The sequence below is a fragment of the Orbicella franksi genome, chromosome 5, assembly GCF_964199315.1.
Source record: "Orbicella franksi chromosome 5, jaOrbFran1.1, whole genome shotgun sequence".
NCBI classification, from domain to species: Eukaryota; Metazoa; Cnidaria; class Anthozoa; order Scleractinia; family Merulinidae; genus Orbicella; species Orbicella franksi.
In genome coordinates, this window is record NC_138149.1 from 30,017,401 (window position 1) to 30,044,598 (window position 27,198).

Consider the following 27,198-nt stretch of genomic DNA (forward strand, 5'->3'; position numbering starts at 1 on the left):
GATTCAGTTATAACTCTGTCAGGACTTTCCCGTTATGGCATTTTGATCAACTGCTTTTAGCCTTAAGTTCATCACTCCCAGCCCGTTGATTAGGTAAAGGCACAGTGTCCTAACCTCTCCGTAGCGAAAAGTCTTTTAATTCCCTATATTGTATTGTATTGTATTGTATTGTATAGCATCGCATTGCATTGCATTGCATTGCATTGCATTGTATTGTATTGTATTGCTACATGCCACCAAATATACCAATAAACTGGAAAAAAGAGCGAACAATAACAAGTATTTTTAGCTTTGGAGGGATTTTATTCCCACTTGCCAAGTATATACTGAATATAGGTAATACAATACGTGACTGGTATAAATGCGAATGTACTTACTAGATAACGATTTTCATCTTTTTCCTTTTTCGAAGGTTTGATTCAGTGTTAAATCTTTCATGACTTTCCTGTTATGGCATTTTGATCAATTGCTTTCAGCCTTAAGAATTAACTACTTTTGCTTGGATAAGCTTAAAAATTGAGTCAGATTGCTTACTATATTTGATTCATTCAATTTTGTCTATGAATATAGCAAAAAAAGTTTCGACGAAATATGTATCTCAGAGCAGTGTGTTTAGTAACTACTCAGTAAACTTCTTCCATCCCTTCCCATTGCTGTCTTTTGCATTACACATTCTCCCCTTATCAATACTCTGATCCTGTTTTGCTTGGATGGACTCCTGAGACCTTGAAGAGAAAGGGAGCTGTCTATCAATGATAAATAAATGTAAACTTGGTGGGTAAAAGCGTGCATTGAATGCCTGTGGTACAATTTGGAATACAGTTTTGTAACCAATCAGTTCAAAACTAAAAATATTAACAAAGGTATTAACCCTTTGACCCTCAAGGACGTATAAACACGTCTTGAGTGGTCGTGTTCTTTGTACCACTTGTGACGTCATCAATTTAAATGTCATCAGATATTCTTGATAAGCAGATGGTAGAGCTAGGATAGATCCGCACAACGGTCGGTTTTGGATATCGACGGCTTTCTGACGTGGAAAATTGAAAAACATCGTTATCAGTTTTGGTGAAAAATTGGTGGTAGAATGGCCCACTATACCTATAATTGGTCAAGGTCCCATTTCTAGGCTTTGCCCATAATTAACACCCAACTTTTTACGGAAGCCAGATAGAATATGCAACGCAAAAGTTAGCGAGAGTAAAAGGGCCGAGAAAAAGGAAAGGAAAGGGGCAAAAAACAAACAAACAAAAAAAAAAACATTTGGAACAGGCAATCGCAAAAAAAGTCCAAATTTTGGCTTATGCGCATGCACCAAACTGAAATATTGCACTTTTTTGTACCTAATCTTCGGGAAGTTGAATAGAAAACCGGGCTATTTTTACCTTCTCTTCCCTGCTTGCAAGACTACGATGGAAAGAAACCAACTAATTGTCAAATGGTATTTTTTTTCCTTTGTAGCACTATTCATTTTCGCTCAGTTCCCTCAGTTCTTCGAGACTGAATTAATTCATCGAATTCTCGTTTGAAACTCGATGCCATTGTTGTCAACGGAGACCTAGAAAACAATCATTTTCAGGGCATTTGGAAAAATTAATAGACATACGCCTTCTGTTTCGGGAAATGGTAATTTAGTGTGTTTGCCCTCTACATGCACGTAGAAATTCTCTAGTTAATAATCTTTTCAACTGCTTTCAGCCTTCAGGTCATCTCTGCCAGTCCTTTTAATTCAGTATGTAGAGGGAAAGTGTCCTGACCGATAAATAGCGAAAGTTTTTTTTTTCTCCTTTTAAAAAATTACCCGTTTTCCATATTACATTGTCAATACAGCCAATCATGCACATAAATTGAAAAAGAGCAAACTAAAACAAGTTTCATGTTTGAAGGCCTTTTTATTGGCGCTTGTACACTGAATATATGAATAGAATAAGTGATAAATACATTGGTATCAAGATAAATACAGATATATAATTGCTACGGAACTGTTTCCTACATTTTCCTTTCTCAAATGCAATCTGTCTGTCAATAGGGCTACATTATAGTGACAGCGGGTGGGAGAGGGAGAGAAAGAGCCACAACTACATCTAAAACATTTCTTTGATTTTTTTTGGCAATCAGTTCCCATTTTTATTGACATTACAACACAGCAAAACCACGGCATAGGGATCTAACTTGGATTCGCCACTTTCGGAAAACTCCCAATCCTTTTCCTCATCCCACCCCACCTCCACAAGGAAAAGGAGTACCAGTACAGTTTCGGTGTGGTTTAACAAGCTGGGAATAGTTTCAAACAAACTAAAAATTTGCACAAACAAAAAGACAGAAAACGCCACTTGATTAAGTTAGATTTTTGTACCACAAGCAGGGCAAGCTCTTTAAGAAGGTTGTACTTGGGTAATTGAACTTTGCCTGGCGGCTAATTAAGCTTAAGGATAATTAACTAAAATTTTAGCAGTAAATATTTTGGTTTCTCCTTAATGACGTATTCATCATATTTTCTCACTGAGATCTCTACTGAAATGTTTTCAACGATTAAATGATAAAACGTTCCTACGAAATATGCATGTCTACTCTAATTACTTAATCTCTGAGCAAACTGTTTTAGCAACTACTTGATATTCTTCGTCGCTTATTTCCTAACTCCGTCTCTTGTGTTGCTCCTTTTCCCGTTGTCAATGTTGTGATCCCTGTTTGCTTGAATAGACTCCTGGGACCTTGAAGAAAAAGGTAGCTATTTGTTAGTGATAAATAAATGTAAACTTAATAAATAAAAACATGCGTTCGATGCCCGCGACACATAAAACAAGCCATTCAAAACTAAAACAGATTAACAAAGGCATGTTTCGCCCGCTCCTTACACGTGCAAAACAATCATAAGCCAAAGCAGCCATACTAAGTACTGATGCCTATGATTATAATTCAGCATGGAATTCAAAGCAGGGACTGGCTTTCGATTCGATCTAATTCAAGTAATTTGTTGCATTTGTTCTCACATTCAACGCCTACGCAGCCACGGGGAAGAAAGAGAACACATAGTTGCCTTTTGTCTTTGCATGTCGCTAGCTAATTGGAAAAGGCTGACTGACTGACGGACTAACTGACTGACCGACTAACAGACTTACTGACTGACTGACCGACCGACTGAATGACTGACCGACTGACCGACTGATTGACTGACTAACTAACTGAGAGACACACTAACTGAGCGACCCAAATCTAACTACCCACAGTCGTTCGCCATCTGAGTTGCTCATTGGTCCATGTACCCAGATAACAGTCACAGGAACCGAGCGTAGTTCTGTTTGAGTTCCTTGATGACGTCTTGGGTGCTTGTGCAGGGCCACTTGATGATTTCTGTCCTGTATCTTTTCTCTGTTATCATCCCCTTGTTCAACTTCCTCAAGGGTGACATCGATGGCTCCACTTTCTTTCACGGCAGAGAGGAGGCTAGGCTTTTCAATTTGTCCTGTCTGTAGCTGGCTTTTAAGAACGTTTGTTTCCGCTAATCCGCGTAATTCTCCCTGCAAATCGTTGAGAGGCAGAAGCAAAGACAGACAGCACGAAAAGGACCAATGTGGATTTTTGCGCCATTCTTTGATGTACCTATACAGGAACACTGCGTACTGAACTGAAATAAACGAGAAACCAAGTCATACACTGAAAATAGACATTTAAAATATCTGGAAAGATTTAGGGACAACTATTTTGTGTAATGCAGAAACAGGCATTAAGCTTGAAATGATGCTAAATTTTGGTGACATAGCCCCAGTAAGATGATTGCTACAAAAATGTCACTTCACAGATCTTCACATGTCGATAGGCTAAAACGCCTCCTGGCATATTTGGTAAAATTGGCAAAGTTTGATGGTATATAGGTCTTTGAACGGTCTTGTTCCCGAATACCTCTCATCTAACTTTACAAAACGGAATCTAGCACGCTACTCTTTAAGAGAGTACGAAAACAAACTAATTGTTCCCTTTCTATGAACAAATAAAAACAATTTTAGTTACAGTGGTGCAACCCTCTTGAAAAGGCTACCCTGTAAACTAAGAAAGGCTATCTCGCTTAAAAAAAAAAATAATAAAGAAATAAAGCGCTTGCTCAATCCTGAATTTATAAACTAGATACACTGCATTCATTTTTTTCTTTTGTTTTTTTAATAATAATTATATTTACAAGACACAATTCTACAACATTACAGAATCGCGCCCAATGCAGGTCTCATTACACTACTCTACTTACAAAACAATACTTATACGTTACTTACAATATGGTTACTTATGTTGGCAATACAATACTGAATACAATTACTTTTATCTACATGCAATACAGGCTACTTACACTACTAACAATATAATACTCTACTTACATTACTTGCTGAACATACACTTACTTACAATAGTTATACTGTATATTGACTTTGAGGAGGGAGGAGTACTTCTCAATAAAGATTTAATTAAGACAAATTTTCAAGATTGTATTGAATGAATAGCTTACTGATAAAATCCTGAATGGAGATGGCTAGGCTATTTAACTTGCTTGAATAAATATAATGGCGCATAAATAAGGCGGTGTAGTTGCATTTCCGTATTATTGTTGTGTCGTGGGAGGTTGCAATAATGCCGAACAAGGTCTCCTCTGTGGTAGGAGAAATTTGGCACGCATTCACTCGGTTGAACCAGTTCAAGACCTTTTGGGTAAACAGTTTGGTAAACATACATTCGATAAAAGAGTGCTCAACTGAATCTTTATCTCCGCAGTATAGACATCTATCGTCCTCCCTAATATCAAATCTGAATAGTTCTTCTTAGTTACTGTCGTTCTGTGGGTTAATTCAAATTGAAACTCTTTTAGTTTAGTTTCCTTACAAATGCTTTTCAGTGATTTAAAGATCTTAGTCCACTCGTCTTTCTTTAAAGAGAGTTTTTCGCTCCAACGTTGAGGGCCCGTTTGATCTTCAGTGTGAATCTTGACGTTGGGCAAATTATAGAAGTCCTATGACTTAGCCTTGCACAGTTAATTTGTGTCGATTCGTTGAGGCAGAAGATATTATCCTTTCCGGTAAAAAATGATTTGTTCGTGGTGTCGGAGCACTTGGCTACAGACCTTAAGCGTTCCGGAATAGCGCTAACAACTTGATAATACTTTAAAAAACTGGATTCACAGGAGTATTTATCACGAAACTCGTGGAATGTCAAAAAATTGCCGCTTTCATTCAGTAGGTCATTAATCGATAGAATATCCTTTTTAAACCAATCATTAAGGAAGATGGGTTTCCCGTCCACCAATATATCTTTGTTATTAAACATACTAACCCCTGCTTTTGATCGTACGAATAAGGAGTTTTTAATTCGTTGAAGAAGTCTCGTATCTTCTTATAGAAGAGCTGGAGGTCGTTAACGTAATTCGTGTCGTAGTTGCACCTTAGTAGAAAATTTAACCCTCCCTTTCTTCTGAAATAATGCTTTGGAATAATACACCAATTACTATTGTCCGAAGCTAGTCCGCAACAGTCTCGGGATCCAGGCGAGTTTTAGGGCTTTTAACATAATATCAACATCGGTCATGCGTATTCCACCGTGGTCTAGATCTTGGTAAAGACCTGATCTTTTTATATTATCTTTTTTGTTTTTCTAGAGGAACTTAAAAGATTTTGTTCTTACAATTTCCGCAATTCCTTTGGGAGCAACCAGATTAGAGGCCGAATAGATAAGTTGCGATATACCCAAGGTTTTAATTAACATGGCTCTTCCAAATATCTTCAAGTCCCGTGAACTCCACATATCCAACTTAGTTTGCAACTTTTGGATCTTTTTGTCGAAGTTGAGCTCGTTATTCTCCTTAATATTATACGAAAAATATATCCCCAATATCTTAACAGGGCAGTGGAACCATTTTAAATCCAGAGGCTTATTTCTATTGCTTTTCCATTTCCCCAACCAACGCGCCCTCGTTTTCTTTACATTTAGGGACAGACCAGCAATTCGTTCGAAATCCCCAACAATTTTAATTTCTAAAGATTCTATGTCCGCATTGAATAGAGTAGTATCAGCAGCGAATTGGGACAGCTTAATTTCGTTACCTTTCCTCTCACGTTGGAATCCTGACGTATGTTATTTGAGAGTGCCTCCGCAGAAAAAAATAAACAAAGATGGGGAGACGGGGCAACCTTGTCGAACTTCTTTTGATGGTTTAAACCAACTGGTTATAAAACCATTGTTTTGTACCGCACTTTCTGTGTTCGTGTAGAATATCTTAATCCAACGCTTGATGTCACTACCAAAATTAAAATTGTCTAGCGTCTTCATTATAGAGGGCCATTCAATCGAATCAAAAGCTTTAAGGAAGTCTGGTGACGTTAGAATGCCAGGTAGGTTTTGTAGACTCGTATATTCCATTATGTCACTCATAAGTCGGATATTTTCCCCAATGTATCTCCCTTTTACGACGCCTGTTTGGTCAGGGTGGATCAGGTTTGGCAGTGTTAGTTCAATGCGTTTGGCTATTGCGTTTGATGTTATTTTAAGATCAACATTAAGCATCGGTCTCCAGTTTGAAAGAACTAGGAGTGACCCGTCTTCTTTCGGAATTAAAGTAATTATTGCCCTTCGTTGTGAAATGGAGAGTTCACCTTTCTCGTGCGCTTCGTTGAAACTTGCTATTAAATCATTTTCTAAAAGTTCAAAAAAATAGGCATAAAATTCAACGGTAAATCCGTCTTCCCCCGGTGCTTTATCATTCTGAAAGGTTTCTAGTATCTTTTTGCATTCTTCGTACGTAGGTAGACCCTGCAAGGTTTCTTGCACGTCCTCTGAAAGCTTAGGGGATTCAACATTGTCAGTGATTGTGTCCTACGCAGTTTCAGAAAAGGTTAAATCCGAGGTATACAGGTTTCTATAATAATTTTCAATTTGCTCTAGAATCATTGTCTCGTTGCGCGTAATAGAGTCATCTTGTAATCGAAGTTCACTGATAGTTTTTTTGTTGTAATTACTTTTTTCAAGATTAAAAAAATACTTTGTTGGGCGTTCAACATTTTCTATCCAGCGGCGTTTTACTCTAAACATTACCTGTTTTCCTTTTTCTTCGTAAATACAACCCTTATAAATTTATAATAATAATAATTATAATAAAGACAAAAACTAGAGCTAAGCTTTACAAAATGCTATAATAATTACATAATTTGATGTCTGTTAAACCTGTAAAACATGTTTCCGTATCTAATCATGATATCATGGTTACTACAACTAATACTAATACTACTATCATCATCATAACATTAATTAACATATTCCATACAAATTGGTATATACAAGGTAAAAGTAAGTAAAAGAAATAAACTATTAAAACCTATTTCAATAGTGTTTACATAATGGCTCCCTCCTGGGTTTCATTGTCAATATCGGTATATTACAAGGTAAAAGTAAATAAAAGAAATAAACTATTAAAACCTATTTCAACAGTGTTTACATAATGGCTCCCTCCTGGGTTTCAACATCAATATCAATGTTCTTAAAGTCACAACTGAAAGGCTTTCCTTCTAGCTCTTGAACCTCTTAGGCAGATTAGTGCGGATCTTAGTAAAGCGAAGGATGTCCTTGCTCTTATCCAGGAGATTGTTTTAGCATAATGTTCTCCTTTCTTGATGGAGATCAGCTGCGCCAGTCTGGAATGGTATTGCAAACACTCGTTTCCCATGCCGCCTGCAGCTGTTGACGTGAAAATAAGGGGTGTAAAAGGTCCTTGTTCGATATCCAAAACCCTCCTCGCGTAAAGGCGCTTCTTCTCGTTCTCATGATTGCGGTATATCTGTTGGAGCTCTAGGTCCCCATACGAATCAGCATTAGGGTGACAAACCCTCACGTCAAAGAATGCTGATCGTTGGTTCTCCCAGAACCCGCGCGCATGAATATCTAATCTCGCATCTGGAGCTCGATTAGAACCTCTTCCCAGCTGTTCACCCGAGACAGGCTCAATCTCAACATCGGTACAAACCATATTCAGGAGTTCGGCTTCTAAGTCCCTCAGCTCATTGTGACGTTGGGTAACGAACCCACCTCTCTTGCATATCATTGCGTGGTCCACTGTAAAAGCCTCACCGCATACACAGGTGGAGGGGATATCATCAACCGGCTAATCGTAGCGCAGTTTGATTGCATCGCGGAACTCTCTCTTATTTAGATTGAAACCCATTTCACGAAGGGGGAGTACCGTCAGCCAAACAGATGACCCTTTTTCCGCAGCAAGGTCAAGTGCCCGTTGGACTTTCTGTGGGGCTACGTAAATTCGTAAATTGATTTAAGTTCCGTTTTCAGTCCGTCATATTCCCGTAGTACTCCATCGATGTAGGGGGAAGAAAAATTATCGCAGATAATAAAATCAAGGTGGTCTATTCTACGTCTTAATTCCTGTTCTCGGTTGCTGATACATTTTGCTTTACTTTTGGAAAAGAAAATAGTCGCAGATCTGATTTCCATTTTCATTAACTCCCAAAAGAACCTCTTATCCGTCATATGGCTATAATAACTGCACGCGTGGGCGTATGTATCACGAACCGTACTAACATACTGCATATCATTCAATAGGGTGTTGTTAAATTTACAGACTCCTGGTCCCCGAGGAGGTTTGTTGGGCCAAGATAGCGAAATGTAAATTGCGTCATGGTCAGGCGCGATTGCATGGTAAATTTCCGAATTCTTTACATCCCCAGAGAGATTTTTTGCAATTAAGAAAAAGTCAATCCTAGACTTAAGTTTAAGAGATTTTGATTCGTACGTGAATTTGCGAAACTTTGGATGGCAAATTCTTTGAATATCCACTAAGTCAAACATTTCCATCGTGGTCATAATGAGATTACGGTAACTAGACGGTTTCCACGGTGCACCTCCGAACTTATCTTTTTTTGATAAAGTACAATTCCAGTCTCCCCCAACAATTAGCGAGGTGAGCTCTGACTGATTATGTAGTTGTTGAGCTCTTGCATGAATTGGAGTTGATTGACCTGATCAATAGGTGCGTAAATATTGCACAGTGATAGTTTTTGTCCATTAAGAGTGACTGCAATAAGCACTATTCTGCCTGAGTCATTGGCATAAGAATAATCAACTTTGGTTGTACAAAGGGATCAATTGAAATACACACGCCCTTACTATGCGTGGTGCCATGTGAGAAAAATAGTTCGCCACCCCATTCTTTTCTCGAAATCTTTTCATCGGCTTGTTCTGAATATGTTTCTTGCAAAAAATAAATGTTTGCTTTTTGATCTTTTAGTTATGAAAATATACTCCCCCTCTTGATTTGATTTCTGATTCCCCGAACGCTCAATGATAAGATGTCAAATTTGGACAAGTATCCGTATTCATATTACTCGATAGAAAAGAGAAAAACGAATTAAATTACGAGAAAAAAGAAAAGATACAAAAACTCACTAAAGTATAAACAATCCAGACAACGCACACAAACAAAGACACACAACAACACGAGAGAGAACAACTAAACCTTTTTGCAAGTAGGGTAAAGAGATAAGTCACAGTTCTAAACAGACGGAGACAGAGTCCGTCCCCTCTCCCAAAATACTTCTTAGCAGGCTACAGATTCTCGAGGTCCTCTAATTCGATGATATTGATGGGTCTCCCGTCCGGCGAAGCCTTCACGTAAATTGTTCCGTCCATCGACCATGCGCTCAATAGCTCGCCATCACTACGTTTCTCGTTAGCTCAAGACATGATGCGGCGGCGATAGGAAGTTAAGTTTCCGTTGATGAAGATCTGTGCCGATTGTACTCTCGTTGCGTAGGAGGATTCGGGGAAGAGGTCGGCCAGTTTGACTTGTTTAAGTTTTGTTCTAGCTCTGTAGAGATTCGTCTTGGCTTTGTGACTAACAAATTTTGCAATTATTGCTTTGTTGCCTCGAGTATTTAATTTATGGGAATTTTCAATGTCATCGGGGCTGACAGGAACCTCTAGCGCCTCTGCTATTTTTAGGATAGCCTCTTCTGTGGAGTTTTATGCGCTTTCTGGAATTCCATGAAATTGAAGAGAGTTTTTCCTGGTATATTGTTCTAAACGGTCTTGAAGGTCGTAGAGCTCTGCTATTTCTTCTTGTTGTTCATTTATTCGTTTCTTCGCATCGTCGAGCTCTTGCTCCGTAGCTGCAAACTGTGTTCTGGATTTGGTTAGTTGTTTCTTGAGGTCCACAATCTCAGTTTGCTGTTTGTTTACAGTGTATTTTAGTTCTTTTTACGTCTTCGCTGATTTTCCTGTTTTCCAATAGAATATTATTGACTGTGATTTGTGTATCCACCAACAGCTCTCTTAAGTTCGTTAAACTGGGTTCTTTGTGGTGGTCCTCGGTGGTCGGGGGTTCTGTTACGAAGGCTTCGCCTTCGACAGCCGCAATGTTGGTTCGCTTGGAATCTGACTGCCCTTCTTCTATGGAGCCGCGTTCACTACGTTTGTGCTTTCGACCTCTTCCAGTCATATGATATTATCGTGGGTCATTCCCTGCTCGTTAATACTAAGAAAGATTGATTACTTTCACATTGAAGGGACGTAGACTGCTGCATTAAAACGCGTGCCTTGCGCTACGTCCACGCATGCCCTCTCCACATGCACACGGCATTCATGGAAAACAGGTTTGTTATTAGCATTAATGTAATTTTTTACTTATATACTAAATGAATTGCAATGATAAGATTAGTTTTAATATATATAGAATTATATTCATCGTATTTGTAAATCCTGATAAATTTTCAACTTGTATAAGGAAAGATAAACAATTGAAGATTAAGATTAAAGTTTGATTACTATAGGTTGAGTGAAAAAAAGTTTAAAAGCAGCGAGAGTTTTTATAGCCCTCTACAAGCTAAATTGGGTTGAAACTACAAGAATGAAATTTAACGATGCATGGTAGGCCAAAATGCTTCCTTTTGGATCCACAATCAAAGATTTGCGATCAATAGGAACCGTTAGCACGAAAGGTTGAAGAAATGAAATCATTTTTTCCTTGATGCCGAATTCTCCGGCTAATCACCCAAAATCCACGCCGACCATGTCTCGAATGAATATAGGTTGAGCGTACATGTATGGTCGTTTGCAAATAGCTCCAGCTATCAAATTGTATTATCATTTTATATTTATCTTACCTACAAGGAGGCCAATAACCAAAGAATTTGCTCCAAGGACCAAAATCTTGAATGAAACCGCGTCCATGTCTGTGTCGATCGAGGCTGAAATGTTTTCCGCGGGTATTCTACACACGGCTCCAACACCAAGGTTGAGAACAGTAACGGCAAGGGACGTCGCCATTAATCTGTTCTCCGTTACGTCTCGTATGGGTTTGATCCATGAAAATAGCATTCCGTACATCCCGGCAATGACCCACGCCAATCCAATGTAGGACCTGCTCTCTTGTCCTACCAGAATCAGCCCAGACGTAAGGATTACTTTACGAGACGTTTCAACCAATTCCCAATACCACGCGCGATGTTCGTAGTTTTCAAAAAGAAAACGCAATCCTGAGATAATTTCCATTCCAGCTACCGGCGCCTGAAGATTTTCCTCTTCCATAGTAGCTACCATTGCTCTTTGCTTCCTCCAAAGCACAATGAATGAGGAGATCGGGAGGGCAATGATGTAAGCAATAGAGATATAGGCCAGAATAAGCCACTGATTGTACTTTGTACCATGACATTTTATGCTGTAATCTGCTTTCATGTACTTGAGGCACAGTTCTTCTTTATCATCACGGCAAAGCTTCTGGCAGGCTATTGGTAGGACACTGACTGTCCGGGCACACGTACTGAGGTAAGTCAAGTACAAGAAGAAGAACAAATTCCTGAACACGAGCCCTTTTATTTCTGAGATTTTTCGTGACTTATCATCATTCCGTAGGTTTCGATTCCGTAAGATTATTGCCTTACGGACTCCATAAACGGCAACGGAAATACCAATAACAGCAGCATTTATTGCCATAATCGCAAACAGACTTCCAAAAGCATTTACTTGTAACCACGTGAAAAGGCAGCCTACTGGTGCAATCTGAAGTACATCCATCTGTAGTATTTCTGAATATTTCGCAACTGCTTGCAGAGAGCCTGGCCATTTTATGTACGAGAAGGCTTGAAGTAACCCATGAGTAACCTGATAGAAGCCAATTACAATCTTAAGTTTGGAAAAGAACATGTCTATTAGGGTGCATTTATCTCCCTCCGCCCTCTTTTTCTTGATTGTCCACAGTAAAACCACAGTTATTATAATTGCAATAACTGCAATGATCGACAACTGTCCCACTATCCATTTCTTTGAAGGACATTGTACGCACGTTTGAAACTGCTTATAGTATCCTGAGCTGCAAACTTCACAGAGTGGACCTTCGTAACTATTTTCACACCGGGAATCCAAACCACCCTTGCAAGACTCTTCTCTTGGACATCTGTAAGGCGTCGGAATCGGAAAAGGGTACTGAACGCTGGAAACATCTAATGCTGGCGAAATTGCCAGGAGATTCGCAATGAAATGTCTGTAACGATCTGTGTGTGTCTTGTTCCGCCATTCCCACCAATAACCAGATTTTAAAGAAGCGTAGTCATCTCTACATGTCAGTCCTCCTACGCATTTGTGACATTTCTCAAACATATGAGTTCGATAAAATCCTTCCAAACATACGCAAGCACGAGGTCCAGCGAAGAAATCAGTTTCTGTTCCTGTTGAATATCGACACACAATATTGCAAAATGACTTTTGGTGAAATTCATCTACAGTAGCTTCATTATATGTGAACGTGTTCTAAATGGATAGAATATATACGTCACCTAAAGGGCGATATATTCGCACTTGAACAATTTCCTTCGGTTTCCCTGCATCAAACCGGTCTTAAAAATAGTCCTTCCTATTATTTTAATCCAGTAATACCCTTTCTCCTAACGACAAACAACCATACTATGACTCTTAAGAGGAATCCTATGCAGCCCTCCACTACAAACCTACATGTATTACTGACAAGTTGTATCCATGATGAATTTTTGCCCAAATATGCTTTTCTTTTGTCAAGTAGTGTCTACTTTCGCGTTCTTGACAAAGTTTCCATACACATGACCTCTAGGGTGATCATCAAATTTATTTACGATGTATTTCCATGGTCATTTGTCAGACCTAAAAGTGATGGTTATGATTTCGTGACGTTTTCCTTCTAAAACTACAAAATACAGCTTCTTGCCTCATTACTATTGATCCTAGACGTCCTTTGAAATGGCTTTTTTTAGCCGTTCACGCACCATTGGTTTTATTCACGTGATTCAAAAAAAAGCAACCGCGTAATGACGAATTCATGATTGTGTGATGAGTGAATCTCTGCCGTCGGTGAAGTTGCGGGGAAGTTGCTTCACAATTTGCTTGTAAGTTTGTTGCGTTTCGCACTTCCTAACAAGATGCAATCCAAGATATGTTATAGAGAAGAGTTCAAAAGATGCAAAAATCCATCGCATGGATAAGATTTGCCTCGAACTTTTGAAAAATTTGCAAGCGCTGTGCTGCAAACTTTGGCCATTCGCGCCAAGAAATGTTTATAATTATGTGGTCACCTTTTTTGAATCACGTGAATGAAACCAACTGTGCGTGACAAGGCCTGAAAAACAAGTCATTTCAAAGGACGTCTGGGGTCAATTGTAATGAGGCAAAAAGCTGTATTTTTCGCCTTTTGCAAATTTCTCCAAGACCTTAAATTCTGAGAAAATCGGAATAATATTTTCGAAAAAAGTTTCCTGAAAGCGTTTTTTAGGCAAACTTTCAGGATTTTCAATATTTCCAACCTGGTCAGCGATTCTCCATATTCTAAGTCAGTGACTCTTAAGTTCGACGCAAGTATGCCATCTGAATCAGCCTTCGCTCCAAAGTCTAGTGAAATTGGCGCATGATTAGAGTGCCGTTTGAACCGCGTATTAGGTAATCATGAAGAAAAGGTGCTTTGAACAATCAACATCAAGCATTTGGTTTGATAAATTAATATATTTCGATTGTTACCTTCTGGACAGGACTTGCAGTCTTGCTTTGATGTTCCTGGCGTTTTGTCAAATGGTACAAAAGATCCATTAGGACATTTCTTGCAGCTTTCTCCAAGGTAACCGACATCATCAGAGTAAAATCCTCCTGTAAACAATGTTTATCAACGATATGTTCATGGATGGTACCACTATAGTACCACGAAGATACATGCATTTGACTGATTATTTCAAATTACCTATGAGCAGTAACTAAAGGTCGAAGAATGTTACATTTATTATAAATAGATGTGACATTAAGAGATCAACAATAAATCGGACTTTTGGCTTGGAAAGAAATAAAGTAGCAGCCATAAAAATCATACTATACAATGTAAGTAACTTGACTGGTGCGGATCATTAATGTTCACTCTCTTACTTGTAAATTAAAACGTCAACGGCAACAAAATAAATTGTCGGGACTGGATCACATCGAACATACGGCCAAGCTTTCAACGTCTTTGCAATTGCTCCATAGGTTGGGCGATGGGCATGTAATGAACAACAGTCAACATTGCTTCTCAATTTCTCATAGACTATTCATGAAAATCAGTCAGATCTTAGAATGCCCCCTTCACTGTTGTGGCCCCGTGTTAACTGCCTTGTCCATCAATAGGGATGCATCACTCATTCAAGTCTCAGAACGGTTGACAGAGAGTAAGAGAACTCCCTTTTGAGTGAGGCCTCCTCTGAGTCCCTACGTGGGGTTGAACCCTTAACCTTGCACGCTGGATGTTAGGAATGGGGTTCGGCTTCCATTGGCGGCGCAGAAGTTTAATTTTCCGAGTTATGCGTCTTGAGAACGCTTCTTTATTTATTTGCATTTAACCCACATCACCATTCCAATTTTCATACTATATAAGTACGGTGCATTGTAGTTGTAATGTAGCGTATTGTGGCATGGTGTCGTGGCACGTAGTATAGTGTCGTGTACCTTCATTGCATTTACTTTCCAAAGAGAGGTATCGTTATACATATAGGTATTGTTAATTAGAACTTAAAACAAGAACATTGCATATACTTAAATAGTTAATATAACCAATTGTACATACATTTCTACTTTGTTATTTCGTTTTCTTGGCGCACCTGTAATGTAGCTGGTGCGTCATGTAGACTCTGCTCATCAAGTCTATGGGACGCACCGTAACCATGGCTACGTGTGTTGTCTAAGTAAAATAAACTGTCTATGCCTATGTCTATGCGTGATAAAGATAATCAGATAATCACGCGAATTAAGAGGCGCCCTCTGTAAATTTCAACTATGGCCATTTCGACCAGAAAAAATCAAATTCCTCAAACTTTCTCAGATGAATGGTCTAGATAAGTGATTCACAAAAATATAACTTACAGTTCAATTCGATTCGTATTTTAGCGCTGGGGCCACCATCTTGGTTTTGCCCCTATGAGAGGGCTTTCAGCGGCCATTTTAGGGCATATTTTTAACAATTTGCCATACAAAGAAAGCGATATAAATCCGGGTAAAAACCTTTTATTCGAGACAAGCAAATGTTTCTTGTTACATTGAGAGGCTGTTTTTGGCAATTTGATCATCACCTGATTTTTTTTACAGAACTTTAAATTTCTTCCCTTTCGGACTACTCATGAGGCGCCATAAAAAAGGCAAAGTTTAAAGGAAAATATCGCCAAAAGTACATCACTTGAGATCCCAAAACTACCCTCCACTTAAAGAGCAATGTCTCACCTGTAAAAACATGCAATAAAATTTTGGGGCAGTTAAAACTGTAAAATGTTAGAAGAAGACGTTTAAGCTGTGCTTTTGTCAACAAAGACCGCCGTCCTAATTAGCATAATAACGTGAAAATAACGATGCACAGAGATAATAATAGGCTGATTTAGCAAGAGAACGGGAACGTAACTTGACGACGGCGCGCGCAGTACAAATACCCAAATATGGTCAGATGACGACTGCAGGGCGCGCGGAATAACCTGAAGCTCATATTCAAATCATTCTGGGAAGGCCAGTTACTAGTTTAGCCACAGAAATGGCTTTAATGTCGGTTACATTTTCACTTCCTACCCACCCTACCCCTACCCGTTGGAATGTGCATTTGTCAAATGTAACGTAATCTGTGGAATAATGGCGGGTGCACAACAGATCAAGCCAGAACTGAGCTTAAACGAGTTCTGCTAACAGACTTCTCGGTCAGTTAGGATCTCAGCAAATTGTTAAACTTCTTGTAAACGGCGGCTTATGAGACGAAAGACAAATAATATTGATAGATGTTATGAAGCGGGCTTCGGAGAGTTGAAATCTGCTTAACTGTGGCGATGTCTGAGAGCGATTTCGGACACTAATCAACGAAAATGTGGCTGAAAGATACTGGAAATATAACATGATGCATCGTGGAACATTCAGTTGTCGACATGTCGCGAGGTAAGTTGAATATATCATTATAGGACGGCGGTCTTTGTTGACAAAAGCACAGCTTAAACGTCTTCTTCTAACATTTTACAGTTTTAACTGCCCCAAAATTTTATTGCATGTTTTTACAGGTGAGACATTGCTCTTTAAGTGGAGGGTAGTTTTGGGATCTCAAGTGATGTACTTTTGGCGATATTTTCCTTTAAACTTTGCCTTTTTTATGGCGCCTCATGAGTAGTCCGAAAGGGAAGAAATTTAAAGTTCTGTAAAAAATCAGGTGATGATCAAATTGCCAAAAACAGCCTCTCAATGTAACAAGAAACATTTGCTTGTCTCGAATAAAAGGTTTTTTACCCGGATTTATATCGTTTTCTTTGTATGGCAAATTGTTAAAAATATGCCCTAAAATGGCCGCTGAAAGCCCTCTCAGAGGGGCAAAACCAAGATGGTGGCCCCAGCGCTAAAATACGAATCAAATTGAACTGTAAGTTATATTTTTGTGAATCACTTATCTAGACCATTCATCTGAGAAAGTTTGAGGAATTTGATTTTTTCTGGTCCAAATGGCCATTGTTGAAATTTACAGAGGGCGCCTCTTAAAAACCGCCGGGCAGCGAAAATAGTGTAAAGCTTACCTGGGGTACAATTTGTGCATCCGTCACTTCCTTTCGTGAAAGGATTAGAAAATGTTCCCAGGGGACATGGTAATAAGAAAACCTCTGCCCCTCTGTTGACAATAATTCTGAATCCCGAAGCCAAGAGAGAGGAAGTAAAAATCGCCAGGTCCTCGGAAAAAAGACCAGAGCGAATAGCTTCTGTCTGGGAATCAATAGGATCCCTAGGAGATAATAAATAGCTAGTTTACAGAAGCAATAACAATAATTATCATAATTGTTTATTTTTTAAGGTTTAATAGAAGTTTTGTTGTTTAAAAGCAAAACGTCACAATACGATATTTCTCGTGAATTTGCGCCAAATTAATCAGATTCTTAAACAAGGTTACAGATAAGGAATAAAAGGCCTTGAAACTGGTTTTCATGTGCGATATAATCGTTTTTACTAAAGCTGGTTACATGTATACAATCAAGAAAACCGCTCGATTATAATATGAGTTCTTTCTTTACTTTTTTCCACCATTTCTGAGAATACAGAACGTGGCCTAGATTTCAAAAAAAGTGGAGAAAGTGCGTCAGTTGCGATGTTTAATCGTGATGAACACACTCTGAACACCGTATCAGTAGTCACTGTAGAAATGTAATTCATAATCCCCACTAACGCTAGAAAGTACTTTTTATATGGAAATATATCGACTTCCAATTGACGGTAGACACTCGATCATTATCCCTTCAGTTCCAGAAGGACAAAACGGCTGTATGCTTATCTTTATTTCGGAGAGCTTCACCTTTCATGTGGTGCTGATCACAGAACCGTTTTAATGAGATGCAGGCCGTGCAGGTATACGTGAGAAGTAATAGGGATGCCAGTAACACGTTTTAATTAATTCAAAATGTCTACCGATAAAAGTTTGAGAAAATGACCAAGGTATGTGGGCAAAACGCTCACGTGACGAACCAATGACGTCAGCGTAACATTAACCCGAATTGTAACAACTTTTGACGCAAAATGTAACACTTTCTTTAACGCGAATTGTAATGACGTCTTTAACGCAAAATGTAACAACTTCTTTAACGCGAATTGCAACAACGCAAAATGTAACAACCTTTTCGCTAGATTTTTACTAGTAGAGCTTAAGCTGTCGTTCCATTCACTGTGCTCGGGTGGCTGAACTTGGTCACAACAACATTGAGCACACCTTTAGTTGTTATCCTTCAATGGTCTAAACCTTATGAAGTATGTTTTTTTTTTTTCGGATTCCTAAATTAATAAACTGCTGTTTATGTTACTATCGATACTAGTAGAGGTAGAGTGGGAAAAAGGAACGAAGGATCACAACATTCCCAAGTTTTCAGAATTGCGAGAGGACAAGTTAAACCGAAGCGGTTGTCAGGTTAGGTAGGTGGTAATGGCATAAATGTAGTGTCTTCCTTGCTACTAATGACACATACATAAAGGGGAAGTTTTGAAAGCTCCACTGATCTGTGAAACCTGCATAAGAATGGTTACTTAAACGACTTCTACTACTTACTTCCATTTGCTCTCAGTTGCTTACAATGTACTGTTACTTTTCCCATCGTCAAACAAACAGAGTGACTGTTCAGTAAAGATTAACTAACGAACTTAAAGTATTCAGTTGAAAATTAAATTGAATTAATCATTTAACAAGGGTGAGAGTGTTGTTTTACCGCTCTTCACACTACATCCTATTTTGCTTTAAAGTATTTTAACTCTAGGAAAAAAGCCCGGACACTTCGAAACTAAACGATTTTATCTAATGCAGTCAACTCCTTCCTAGCGACTACTTCTTCTAAGTGACATCCTCCCGTAGGTGACCACCTTCTTGTGCACAGGTGGACAGGCATGTGATGGTGCCTTCGGACATTTTGTGTATTTGTTGTTGTTTAATTAGCTTTAATTAGCTTTAGAAGATATCAACCATAGAGCTCGGACGGACAAAAACGGACCTGGTATGACAAGCACGAACAATTCTTTTTAAAGTAATGTGACTTTTCCAATTCAACTGGAGCAAACTTTAAACAGGTCATTTGGCCAGTAGGTTTGTATAATTTGACTGAGAGGGTTAATGTATCGGACAAGAAGGTTAATGTATCTGAATTTCCCTCTTTATATATAAAGACCAGAGTTACACTTTGCGGCGTAACAATCCTAAAAAGTGGGGTTGTACTTGGCTTTGTCGATGACTTCTGAGATGCTGACAAGTTAAGCACAGCCTGTGTGTGTCCTACGAGAAAGGCTGAAAAATAGGGGAACCGCCCACAAGTACTGCTAGTGGTAGTAAGCAACAGGAAGAAAAACGCTTCAAGCCATGGAGTCCGTCTAGCAAACAACTAGATGAGTACACAAAACGCGTGATGATAAGAGAAGCGACGAGAGATCGTACTGACGGTTATTTTAAAGAATCATGTCCACGACTTTGATAATCAGATTAGGAAACAGACCAAAGTCGGACTGCTTGGCCTCGAATTAACTGCAGATCTAGCACAGGTCTTGAAGATGTGGTGGGATAAAGAACTTGCCACCAGGCTACAGGAAATGAGCGTTATTCAGAAGATGAACAAGCGGTATGTGGACGATATCAACATGGCCATACAGGTAGCACCAGACGGACTGAGGTACAGGTATGTACAGATCTTCAAGGATGAAGGTGCTGTGGGGGAGGATAAAGGAATCAGTGAGGATGAAAGGACAATGACATAGGTTAAACAAATAGGAGATAACATCCATCCTTGGATTAAGCTTGAAGTAGACTCTCCATCGAGGTACCGAGATAACTAGAGAGCTACCGATCCTTGACTTAAAGGTTTGGGTGGAGAGGAGAGACGCCGGAAGTGAAAGAACCGTGTGATAGGTATGGTGTGACACACGAAATTAAAAGCCCCGAATGTGACGACGTGTATATAGGAGAAACGTCGAGAGCTGCTTATACCAGAGGAACAGAACAACTGAGGTCACTTGATAATAAGGAAGAGCTATCGGCCCTATGGAAACATAGCAGGGAAAAGCACGAAAATAAAATTCAGTGTTACAGCCCGTTACACCCGCACGGGTAGACTAAGTAAGAAACCGAACAGACTTGACTTGTAATGGTGCCCCGTGGGTACTCCGCGATAGTATTTGTAGCGTCACGTGACTCTCGCGTTGTTCCTTCGTGTTTCTTTGCAAGAGTTGTAAAACGATGCATGTCGAAAGCCGTGAAAACGAAGTGTTGTGTAAAGTTGTGAAACCGTAAATAAATACGTTGTGTTACCAGAACATTCAGAAATTCAAGATGAACGTAAGCGGTGTTTTTTCACATGACGCTATGGTTAGACAGATCTCTGAGAGCGTTATGATAGACAGGGTACCAGGAAATTCCTTGATGAATTCGAAAAGCGAGTAGAATTTTTTCCGCATTCCTCGTGCAGTGGTCTTACATGACCGAGTTTAAAGGATACTCTGTGACTGTGTACTTGAAGTAATTACGTTTCGTGGATGCTTGTATGGATGGATTTATGGAATCCAATATGGCGCACAACTTAGGAGGCTATTTTTAGCAAAATATATTTTGTAGTGCCAATTTACAGGTTTTTTAAACAGTTTTGAGAGTTTTTTACAGTGTGTCGAAAGAATATCTAGGACGAGATGTCTTTTCATTCGCACGTACGATGAAACATTTGGGTTCTTGCCAACTCGGCGGAACATTGCTGAACAAGCTGATGGAAAGGAGCTCGTATTGAGATCTGAATTCCAGCTTTCAAGTCTTGTGGGGAAGCTGGGTCTCAGTGTAGTAAACCTTGCTGTCAAATGAGGCAACATACTTTGAAAGTTTCAGTTCTTCTTCCACTCTTGTCCCGTCCTCTTCGTATTCTCGAAGATGGTCCTGCACGGATGAAAGACTCTTCCAGAATTACTTGACTTTAACTTCACAGGAACGTTAATGACGAGTGAAATGTCACATTTTCAAGACGTTTTCTCTACATCGCTGTTAGGAAAAGTTTATGCCGAAATGAAACGAAAGAAAAACAGTGGTTGTGGTTGTTCAGCTTCATAGTTTCTTGGGCCTGTTTCTTGGTCAGTACAGCACTGGGGTGGTTAATCCGTTCCGCGCTGTGATTCTTATTCAAACTGTACACGAATATATGCAGGTCAAACAATAGAACGAGGCCGTGGTGATCCGTCGACTTTGGCTCCGGTCAAATGACTTTGAGTGATTAAGGGTTCCACATTATTGCTGAGCCAGCTCTCTAGTCTTCCTCTCATAGTTAGCGTTGGGATGACCCAGATGTCGAGCCTGGCATCGGAAATAGCACATATTATCCTCGTAGGACTGCTTGGTGGACGGAATTTTTGCCAGGTCATCCACTCCGAGGTTGCTGAGCGGCAACCATCGAAGCAACACATCGTCCCTTGCTCTGATGGGTTGATCTTTGATTTTGTAGCGTAGATGGCGGCGTTAATGAACATTCCGATTTACTATTTACCATTGGCCTTTTTCCTAGCGCAGATACTCCGCCCATTCTTCTTTCTCCTTTTTTTATATAGAAAATCCCATATCGGCGTCATTGGTGATTCAGGAACGGGACACCGAATAGGAATCCAATGTGGGAGAGATAGTAACACAAATTTTCTGTTTGTTCATTCTTCAGGATAAATCCTAAAGGCTGGTTTTCACTAGCCGGAGTCGTAGTCGGAGTCGTGATATGAAGAGTAAAGCTATACGATCTAGTGAAAATCAAGCCGACGGAGTCGGAAGTAGAACATCGATTCCGCTTATGACTCCGTCGCTTACGATCAAGTGAAAACTGCGTTGTCGGAGTCGCAAGCAGAAGCTGAAGAATAAACCAGTCACAATGCTTGATACCGGGCCCTGTGATTGGTTGGCTCTTTCTGCTTCTGACTGCGACAACCTAGTTTTCACTGGATCATAAGCGACGGAGTCGTAAACGGAATCGGAAGAAATGGAAACGTTCTGATTCTTTCGACTCCGATTCCGTCGAGCTTATTACTCCGCTTACGACTCCGATTTTCGATTTTCACTTGGTCGTAAGCTCTCTTACCACTCCGACTCCGACTCCGACTCCGTCGCTAATGAAAACCAGCCTTAAGGCCACATTGATTTTAAAGACGCTTCGTATTTGGCGAAAGATAACTCTCGGTATTTCTTCCTCATCTGTTCCCTGATTTTGTAGACGGACGTTGCAACTGTCCATGATGGTCTCTTCGACTAAATGACAGGTCAGTGCGAATTCAACTGCACCAGATTATGTTAGAACGTGCTATTTACTGGCACCCCTATTACTACTCACATATACCTACACAGCCTGCACATCATTAAACTGGTTCTGTGATCCTCGTCTCGTTATCTCAAGGCTGCTGAATTCTTTAATCAAGAAGTGTCCTAATAATCTCCGTTATGCTACTAACATGTCAATTCTCTGCTCACGCCAGTTGACTATGCCACAGTAACGTTTTGACTGCCGGTCGACCAAAATTTGCCCATTTTAAGGAATTAATTATTCGTTTTTTGGAGCTACATTGCATTTTGGATTGCAAAGTCATATGCCATTTGCAGATTAAGAGCTCGTTTTAAAATGACGAAGGGAGGGTTCCCTCCACCCTCAACGTGTATGATACCATAGTGGCGGCATGCGTTTGCCTGTACTTAAGAGGTTTGGCGATTGTCGAGTATATACGGGCATTCATACAACGTAGGGCTAAATAGAGCGACGAGAAATGTCTTTGAAATAAACGTGAATCTTTTTATCATACACTTTTAAAAGTTTTAAATTTCGTGTATTAAAGGTATTTACTAACACAAGCGTAGAGATTAAAGCATGTGGCAACGAAATAAAATCAACTGACAGATGTACTGTGATGTTTGACTCTGGTGAAAAATACGTCACTTTTGCAACTGCTCTGTTCTTTATCATTCTGAAAAGAACAATAGAATGTCGGTATCATATTAGGACCAGCATTTTTCCAACTGCAATTGGAATACATATTGTTTTTATTTGAATTAAAATAAAATAAGACTACGTCACATTTGAGAATCTTGGACTCTGTGGCCAATGAAGGAATCTAAGCTAAACGTCTTCAGCTTCGTCCGGTGCAAAAATCTGTCGCAAAGATATCACATAGATGCAATTAGAGGCGGCTCAAAGGACACTGGTATTAAACATCAATTATGGCCATGTGTTACTAATATGAGGTAGTATTTATACCTAATTGTGCCTTTTAAGGACACTTCAGGGGCATATCGGGCAACTTAACTTGAGCCGTGGTTCGTATTTTCGAGACCAAACTAGATTGATATTGCATTACACCCACATTCAGGTCAGCGGCTTAATATCGCGTTGGATTTTAGGACGGTGGACGAGGCTTATATTGGCTAATTGTGAATTTAGGTAGAATTAAGGTTGCCTTTCGGTCGAAACATGTCAACTTACATATGCATTCCAGTGATGCTGACCCATCTGAATGCTTTTGGTTCGATTGTCTTTAGAGGATTATCTGAGAGCATTCTTAGATTATGCAAGCAAAAAATAATGTAATAAGCATAACATTGAAATGGTCGAATCTCCAGCTGCAAAATATCAATTATCTGGTACTTTTTTTACGCTTACATAATTTGAGGTATTGTAAAATCACTAACATTTGCATAGTCAATCAGCAATTGTTTTAGGAAATCTTTGATGTAGTATTTATCGACTGGTGTAACCGGGTCAAGAGAAGACATAAGTTATCATACGGAATATGCCATTTCATGTGGCACATACAATTCTGGTATGCCAAACTTTTTCCGTCAGCTTTTATTTTTCTTTTTATTAAAAGTGGAAAACGATCAAAGTTTTCAAAAGTACTTGATGGCAGAGAAAGAAAATAAAGAGGAAGGTACGTCGTATGTCACCAAGAGCCAAAAGATTTACATCCTCTTCATCTACTGGTTGGGTCATAAATGATTTCTATTTAATTACCAGTAATTAATCTCGTCAAGCTTAAGTTAGGAACCTTGTAAGATGTCTACATAAGAAGACTCTCTACTACATAAAGACAAATTTCAATCGAAAATCTTGTAGCTTTAGTGATCCAGATATCACTGAAATAATCCATTAAGAAAAAGTCGCTGTGAGACTGATGCCTTTAAGACATCTTCCTAAACAATACGATAGTGTACTGATCACTGAATGATACTCACAGGACAAATGACAGCGGGACGCGATTACGAGGGGGCCTTTGTAAAATTCCAAATGGAATGAAGTTGGCAAAGGCTCCACGTGGAATTTTCTTTAACTGATTTCCGCTCAAGGAACTAGGAGAAGACAGTAAACATAACTTGCTGATGGCAATTGTAATCACACTGCTTGAGGTGGCTGGCAACGGTTTCCAGCAGTTTTCCGTAGTTATACTTTGATGGATCAGCCCTACCACACTTCATAAAGTGACGTTACAACATCCGTATCAAAAAAATCAAAGAATACCTATAAAATGTTTTGGCAAGCAACCACGGACGATCATCCTGCTGTATACGTTTTTTTTTTTTTTAATATATGTATAGCTCGAGTCATTTACGTCGCCGTCCTATACGAAAAATATACATCTTAAAGCATTTCGTCTTTGGCGACACGACGGGACTACCGAAATTTCCCGCGCCCACTGCCGTCCTTCCCATCCTTGCATCGTAAAAAGGTACCTAATGCTGCTCACGCAGAGAGCATATGTGTCAATTATTTAAATTTCAAAACAAATATTTTGCAATAAAACTAAAACTCCGCAATACTTAATTGCGCCATTGTGGTTATTTACTATCCAGTAACCACAGGTCCTCTTAGAGGACTTTTGTCTCTTGTTGTTACTAAAATATTGTGATATTTTTCGACGAAGTTAACGTAGCCTTCATGCCTTTAATCTCCTATTCAACGAAGTACTGGAGGAACACGCACCTGTGAGAACTATCAAACTGCGCGGCCCACCAAACCCGTATATTACGGATGAAATTAGAGAGCTTATGAAAGTAAGGGACTACTGGCGGAAGCTGGCAAGAAGAACCGGGGATTCCAACGTTTGAACCGAATATAAAAATCTTAGGCGTGAAGTTAAGCGAGAAATTAGGCTGGCAGAACGAGAATACGAAGTGGATGAAATTAAGAGCAATCCCAACAATTAAAGTTGTTTGCGGAAAACAATCCGATCATGTATTCCTAAGAAATCCGTCAGGTATATTTTGCCGGTTGCAGGTTACAGGTTGAAATTTAATTATAACTGCCAACGCTTATTTCCAAGTCTGCCTCGGTATCTAAGGTAGAGAAAAACTGTAAAGAAATAACTCTAACGTAAATAAGGTAGAGAGGAGAGCCAAAAATTACTTTATTCTGGCCCATCAACCAAGGGTGGCATCAGAAATAAAACGAAGCTACATTTCTTACGTCAGAACAATATGACCATGCCGCAAATGTAATTTAAATTTTAAAAGTATCAAGGTGACCTTGCTTTAGTACAGACCTCTCTGCTTTTTTCATTGAAACGTCAACTAGTTAGAATAATAACAACTTGATTTACCCAACTAAAGCAATTAGGTCTTCATCAAAACAAGGTCACTTGCCGCCTCGCTACCATTCAAACGCCAGGTCACTGAACAGACAACTGTAAAATGGTCTATTGTTAGGGTCTTTTGGTCAGAAGTGTAGCAGCTCTCGTGGGCTTGTTATTCTCTTCAATGTTAGCAGCTGTTATTGTTTTAGGGGCATTGTTTCTGTTGTTTGTTCTATTGTTCTCTCAAAGGATATCAAGCCATTCATGTGAGACCTTACGAGAACTGCTACATCACCCCTTTTTGTTTAGACTGATTTTTGCTTTTGTGCCAAACAACTGACTTCAGTCAGCAGCTCAGTTGGTAGAGCACTTGGCAGCATCACGGTGGTCATGGGCTGAAATGTAATTCAGTCCTAAATATTTTTTCCCAAGCTTAAGCTTTGTTTCTGCAACTGATAAGTTAGCATTCATAAATAAATTGTGATGATCTTCCATGCTATTATATTTCATCACGTTCGCTCAAGAGTGCACTTCTGACTGTTTCCAAGAAAGATTAAAATCATTTGCATTGATGTCGTAGTTTTAAACCAAAAGGATCGATCACTTTATGAGCTACATGTATTATAATTGGAGGGCTCCATTTCGAGTTAAAAAGTGAATTTCTTACAATGAAAACCTTTACATATACATTGACAGCAGCTAGATGTGAAATTGGCTCGAAGATATCCTTTATACAGCGTATGACCCCATATCCAATGCATTGCAAGGTTTTCAAGTTACACCAGGTATCATGAGATCTCAGTAATCAAGCTTTATTGACCAGGAGAGCTTGGTTGCTAAGTAATTTGTATCTGGTCTGACCATGCCTTTATCCTTTACATTGCCATACCATAACTGAGAAAATGAATGGTTTGTGATAGTTGATATCATCCGACGGCATCTTTAAATTGACTGATATGGCTCTTGATGAACACTTAATAGTGCGTGTTTTCGTGATCATTGATACACTGAATGAGATCAATAATTTGTGGGACAAGTTTATTATTAATTATTAATTGATCATTGATTGACTAGCCTAAATTAGTGTCAAAATTAAACTTATGCTATTGAATTATTGTAACTGTCTGGTTGAGAGTGCTTAATTGATCGGATTTTCATTTTCTTTCATAACATTAGCATTGTCTGGGACCATAAAGTCAAATGATTTTAAGGTAGCACATTTATTGCTAACAAGTGCGTTACAATACAAGCTCTGCTGTGATCTACATGTACAATTGTAACAACAGCCATAAGCAAATTATTAACTTACTCATAGTAGAGGCCCTGTTAGGACGGGTATAGTCCTCCTCTATCCCTAAAATTCCAGGGGCAGTTATCCCTTATCCCTAAAATTACCGAGACTGTTCTCCCAAAATTACTTATCTTTGGAATTTGACAACAGGTGGCAATTTTAAAGTATTAAGTGACCCGTTTCTTAATAGATAAGGGACCGGTCATTATTATCGCTTGGGTGGAGATTTTGGAGGATTTTCGGCTAAAAACAGTAACATTTAGCTGATCACGCTTTAAATGTTATTTTATTGAAGTGATTCCCCCTCATAAATCTTGATAAATCCCGTGATTCTCCACTCC

The 27,198-nt window shown here is 39.2% G+C and overlaps 1 protein-coding gene across 1 annotated transcript; it reads right to left on the reverse strand.

The window, feature by feature from the left end:
- Window positions 1–2,795: 2,795 nt before the first annotated feature.
- Window positions 2,796–12,868, reverse strand: LOC145488146 (uncharacterized). Its single transcript, XM_081466941.1, has 2 exons — window positions 11,145–12,868; window positions 2,796–3,628 (listed from the first exon to the last, which is right to left on the reverse strand). The coding sequence occupies exons 1-2, from the start codon at window positions 12,634–12,636 to the stop codon at window positions 3,198–3,200; spliced, it is 1,923 nt and encodes a 640-aa protein (XP_081323067.1). The 5' UTR covers window positions 12,637–12,868; the 3' UTR covers window positions 2,796–3,197.
- Window positions 12,869–27,198: the final 14,330 nt, after the last annotated feature.